At 41.7% G+C, this 5,733-nt stretch overlaps 1 protein-coding gene across 1 annotated transcript; it reads right to left on the bottom strand.

The window, feature by feature from the left end:
- Nucleotides 1-917: 917 nt before the first annotated feature.
- On the bottom strand, nt 918-3,324 carry LOC147615293 (putative aquaporin TIP1-1). Its single transcript, XM_086778978.1, has 4 exons — nt 3,187-3,324; nt 2,842-3,092; nt 1,208-1,614; nt 918-963 (listed from the first exon to the last, which is right to left on the bottom strand). Exons 1-4 carry the CDS (start codon nt 3,317-3,319, stop codon nt 918-920), a joined length of 837 nt encoding a protein of 278 aa, XP_086635104.1. The 5' UTR covers nt 3,320-3,324.
- Between the last annotated feature and the right edge of the window lie 2,409 nt (nt 3,325-5,733).

Raw genomic sequence — 5,733 nt, 5'->3', positions numbered from 1 at the left:
GGTTGTATTTTATAGAAGCTAGGGAGTAAACTCACAAATGATGAGTGATGAACTGTGTGGAGAAAGGGACTCGCCATGTATCTATATGGGCATGTATACATGGGAAGGCCATGACATGATCGCGTAGGTCCACGATCATAGTCGATGCCACCATCCATGATGTAGATTCATCAACCCATAAAGATAAGCTAGATAGTGCTTTGGATTTGTCCCATCTCCCACAGCCATCCAAGCTCATCTTGGATCCTGTTCAGGCCTTATAATGTCAAGACAAGGTGTCTAAGAGTAAAGTCTACCTACTACATGTGTGGGCCTTTTTTTGAGATAACTATCCAATGTAACATATAACCTATTTGGTAGTGTGCCAAATCTAATCCAAATGTGTCTAAACCATTTGGGATACTAACATGCCCAAGCTTCTCAACCATGGCTACTCTTCATAATAAGTGCCATACAAATATGAGCTAGTAGCTTGTGCTTAGAAAATACACCACTATGAGCGTGGAGTATTCGTATCCAACAAAACCTATTATTAAATTTTTAATACTTGAGCGTGTAATAATATTTTTATTTAGTGGTGTAGAATGTTGTACCAATTTCGCTACATGTATGAGACATAAACACCTATATTTTATTGAGTAAAGTTAGATGATTTAGATTATTATTTTGATAAATAGATTGTGATCACTCAATGCAACTAAACCTATGAGCATTAATAAATTTTACTTTTTCATAAAGACAAGGTCATCAACGAACTTAAAGTGTGCACACCATAATTAGGAAATCATCACTAAATCGTATGCAAAATGGAGAGTTATTGCTTCATATCAATCGTATGCAAAATGGAGAGTTATTGCTTCATATCTCTTCTTCTCATTGTTGTTTTCCCTTTCTTTTTTTTTCAAAATAAAAACACATTATAGAGAATCCTGTCCCGAGCTTGCCTTAGGGTTATAAACATCACTGAATCATATGCAAAATGAGAGAGTTATAATGCACAATCTCTCTTCTTTTCTTTTTTTTCCGTTTTTTACAAAGGCACACTAGAGAGAATCATGGCCCATGCTTGCTTTAGAGTAATGCATGATATATAAGGGGAACATTGGTGGTTCAAAGGAGGCAAAGCCTAGGGAGAAAAGGAAGGAAGGAAAGGGAGAGAGAGAGAGAGAGAGAGAGAGAAAGAGAGAGAGGGGTAATGCATGAAAACAAGCTTAATTTGCTAATATAATCCGGAGTTAAGAGGTGGTTAGTAGTAGTCAGAGATGGGCTGGTGAGCTCCATGATGAGGACTTCGTGGACGATGCCGGCAAGGGCGGCGCCGAGGAGGGGGCCCACCCAGTAGACCCAGTGGTTGGTCCAGTCCCAGGCGACGAGGGCCGGGCCAAAGGAGCGGGCAGGGTTCATGGACCCCCCGTCGAAGGCCCCCGCGAACAAGATGTTTGCCGCCACGATCAGCCCGATGGCTAGCGGCGCCAGGCTGCCCACGTTGCCCTCCGCCCTCGGGTCCGCCGCCGTCGCATACACCGTGTACACCAACCCAAACGTGATCACTATCTCCAACACCACCGCCCCATATACCGTCTCCCCGCTTGCCAACGCATGCGCCGACGTGGTCTGCGTGTGCACATACCCCACACACGTGTAATTTTGGATCATTTCACTGTTTTTCAATCACATTTCCATTTCTATTACATTACCATTGCTAACCCCTCCCTAGCAACCCCATTTCCATTTCTATTACATTACCATTTCTAACCCCTTGCCATCACCCTAGCAACCCAGACAAACAATGTTTCATGAATTCTCACGATAGAAGCTCCAACCAGTATGCGTAGGAGCACCACCAAAGTCGCAGTGTGAAAATGCTCGAAAAAGGCTAACCTAGAGTACTTACTTAGGTATAAGCGTTGGGAAAGTTCTAGAAACACGCTAACTTAAAGTAATTGTTTTAAATAAGTGAAAATAAGCGGATATATATCTGTCGAAACTAGTGACAAAAGCGCTTAGCCCTTCAAGTTTAACGGGGCACATCTGTACCTAGTTGACCCCAGCTCTAAAAACAAAACAAAGTAATTACATTGGAAAGGACAATGTGTGTGTACGTATGAGAGAGAGAGAGCATAAAATAACTAATGATTATCTAGTTCTAATGTGAATTAAATGCACATTAGACCTAGATAATCCCTTTTTGTAGTGTTTTTAGGATTAGAGTATTCTTTGAGTCAATGTTATACCTCCATTTCAAGCCTCCTAAATAATCATAAAAGTGATCCAAAGCGAGGTAATGAACTCCTAAAATCATTTACATATCACTAATAAACACAACTTAGACATTACCCACCTTGTCACCTTAGACATTACCCATTACCTCCTTTCTTGTTAATGCCATTATAGAAAAGAAATAGATCTATAGAATGCTCATGCTATTGAGTTATCATAGATAACATATACTTCACTAGTCTCTTTTTTTTCCCTGAAAGACAAATGCACACATACTGCCAACCATTTGTGGGTAAGGAGAGGGATGGCCCCACAATCGAACCCTGGTATCGCCTTAAACCACCGGGCTATTGTCCCCACCCCCTTAACCACTAGGCTATTGCCCCCACCCCCTTATTAGTTTAGAAAACTAATTATATCTAGGGGTTGAGTTGGTTGAACAGTTGGGTTCCACGATGGGAACCCGGGTTCGATGCCTGGGAGCTACACGGAGAATGGCGCGCTTGTTGAGCTGATGGACTAGATCTACCCTCCCTCCGAACAGGAACACTATATTATATCTAGGGGTTACCCATTGTGTAGTTAATGAATCACAAGAGAGGGAGGGAGAAATGTACTTACATCACCATTGGTCACTAGGCTTAAGAGCAAGCATGCCACTGCAGCTCCGGCCAATTGTGCAATCCAGTAAAGGATGCCCTTGAGAAGAGTAATGCGGCCTCCAACGAAGAGGCCAAAGGTGACTGCGGGGTTGACATGGCCGCCGGAGATGTTGGCTGCGATGGAAACAGCCACGAAGAGAGCGAAGCCGTGGCAAAGGGCAACGGCCAGGAGCCCGGAGGGCGTGAGATCTGCACTACTGGTAAGGCTTGCTGAGCAAGATGAAAAACCACAGAAAAACGATCAGCAGGGATATGATGATGATTGATCCGAACTAGTAGAGATCAGTATATATATATATGTTACCATATGCGATAACAGAGCCTTCCCCAGCAAACACGAAGATCGCCGTGGATATGAATTCAGCAAGGGCGCACTTGAGCGCTTCTGGATGCGCAGCTTCCTCATAGCGCCCAACAGCAACATTGCGTATAGGCATGGCTGCAAAGCCTTACCCCCCAAAAAAAAAAAAAAAGAAAGAAAGAAAGAAAGAAAGAAAGAAAGAAGAAGCGCAGGCAGGCACGAGCAGCCTGAGGCGCTGCATGCACTATTAATAAGCGTCTACGATTTAATGTCATCATCTGGGCCCTTCCTCGCTGGCACGCCTGCACGCGCGGCACGTACACCTTAGTATAATCCTTTTGTTATCACTTACACCTTAGTATAATCCTTTTGTCATCACATTTTCTGCCAAATTTTATCTTTATCTTCTTATATTATATAAAGGAAGAGTTTCACACCACGCATCCTCCTGTGCGGCAACACTTTGGAGGCTCGCAACACTTTGGAGGCTCGAGACGCAGTTCGGAGGTTCGAACAGGAAGTTCAAGAAGAAGTAGGCTCCTAGCCGTCGAAGACAAGTCCTCATCTTAATAATAAATCATATTTCCCTCCACCCCAATGTTGAACAACAAATCTTGTCCACACCACGCCCCCTCTCCTATGTGGCAACACTTTGGAGGTCCATCTCGATCTGAGTTCCCGTCTCGATCTGAGTTCCCGTCTCGATCTGAGTTCCTGTCTCCATCTGCAGAGGTTCGAAGAGGAGGTTCGAGAAGAAGTAGGCTCCTAGCCGACGAAGATGGGTGAGGTTACTCGTTGTCTTAATAATAAATCATAATTCCCCCCACCCCAAAGTTTCCCTCAGAACAACAAATCTTGTCCTTCCTTCACAAATGATTCCCCTTCCCTCAATATATCAAACAGGTGCATCCCATTTACAAGAGCTCTTCACTCTCTCCATTTCTTCATTTTCTCTTCTAAAACATCCCACTTTCTGTGACACTAGCCAACACCATGATTTGAAAGGAAAGGTCCCAAGCTTTAAGTTGAAGGTCTCATATTGAACCTTCATTTTTTTGTGAAGAGATTGGAGAGGGGAAAACTTATTTTATAATTTTTTTTCAATTGTGCCTTTCTTTTGAAGGATAATAAATTCTATATCCCTCTTTTGATAGATAACCCCCCTTGGAAAGGTACCATAGCCTTCAAATTCTAGACATGTCCAACCCCCAAAGGCCCATGGTGAGATTAGACATTTTTAGCCACTTATCCTCATACAATAAGTTACTCAATGGTTTAGTTATTTTCATCATATTCTTGCCCACTCATATCACATCCTTTCTCACCTTCTACGCTAAACTACACGAAATGATTCCTTTACCCACCAAACAAACCCCCCTCTTCTCAAGGAGTCTGCATGAGAATGCACAAGGCGTGCCATGAATGCAGTATTACTAGTTGGCCAATGGTTTTAGAGATAGAAAGCACACTAGCTGACTGACACAATACTTATTAAAAAGTAGTGAAAAGAAACTTTCTATGAACTAGTGCTTTTTTGGTGCTAATGCATGAAGTGACATAATAACACTTGCTTACTTTTGAATGCTTGTTGTTAGTGTAGTATTACTAGTTAGCTAATGCGTTCCGAGGTAGAAATCATTGGTTGACTCACATAATACCTATTGGTCAGTACTATAAAGCAATGAAAAGGAGCTTTTAATTGGGCTTTGGTGTAATGGCTGAATGTGGTTGAAGTTGGCTACTTGTAAGAGGAATACACCCCCTCCTTTCACTATTGTACTTATTTTTTAATGGAAAATGTGTTCTACATCATATTTAATGACCATAGGTCTTTTTGTTGTTTGGTATTCTTAAATGTTTTCTTTTCTTCTTCTAAGAAATAATCTAGAAGTTGGCTGATTGTAAGATGGATACACCCCCTCCTTTCCCCATTGTACTTTCACTGTTGCAATTCTTTTTGAAAGGAAAATGTGTTCAATATCATCTATGATAACCATAGGTCTTTTTGTTGTTTGGTATATTCTTAAACATTTTTTTCCTTCATTTACTTTTATGTAATCATTTATGAAGGTGTGTCTATCTTGCTAGAGTGTTACAGTGATGAGAATCCACTAGCATTATGGATGTACATATGTTGGAATAGGAGCAGTTTTAAAATATGATCAAAGCGCAAATCTCAAGGCCCCTACAAGATTAAAAATGTTGTGTATGAAGGATGAAGTGAAGTGCATTGTCATGTGGCCAAGTGAGAATCCGATTATGCTCTCAAGTTGTGAATGACCATCGTTGTTGCTACCTCTACCTCAACCTGACATTGTCAACTTCGAAGCAAGAAGATCTATGGGCCTTGGTACTCGATATGAATAGCCTATTGATGGAGACCTTCGAATATCAATTCATCACCAATTTGGGGAAGTAGAACTTCTAGCATGTTAACGAGGATAGCAATGTCACCCACATTATTTTACAAGGATGCCAAGACATTTCTCTTATGGGTTTGCAACGCCACTTTTATGTCATCATATGGAGTTGTTCCAAATATGTGAACAT

Source organism: Cibotium barometz, chromosome 40 (assembly GCF_041138505.1).
Source record: "Cibotium barometz isolate CiBa-2024 chromosome 40, ASM4113850v1, whole genome shotgun sequence".
Lineage (NCBI taxonomy): Eukaryota > Viridiplantae > Streptophyta > Polypodiopsida > Cyatheales > Cibotiaceae > Cibotium > Cibotium barometz.
The sequence above is the reverse complement of the archived record's forward strand: the minus strand, read 5'-3'. Positions and strand labels throughout refer to the sequence as shown.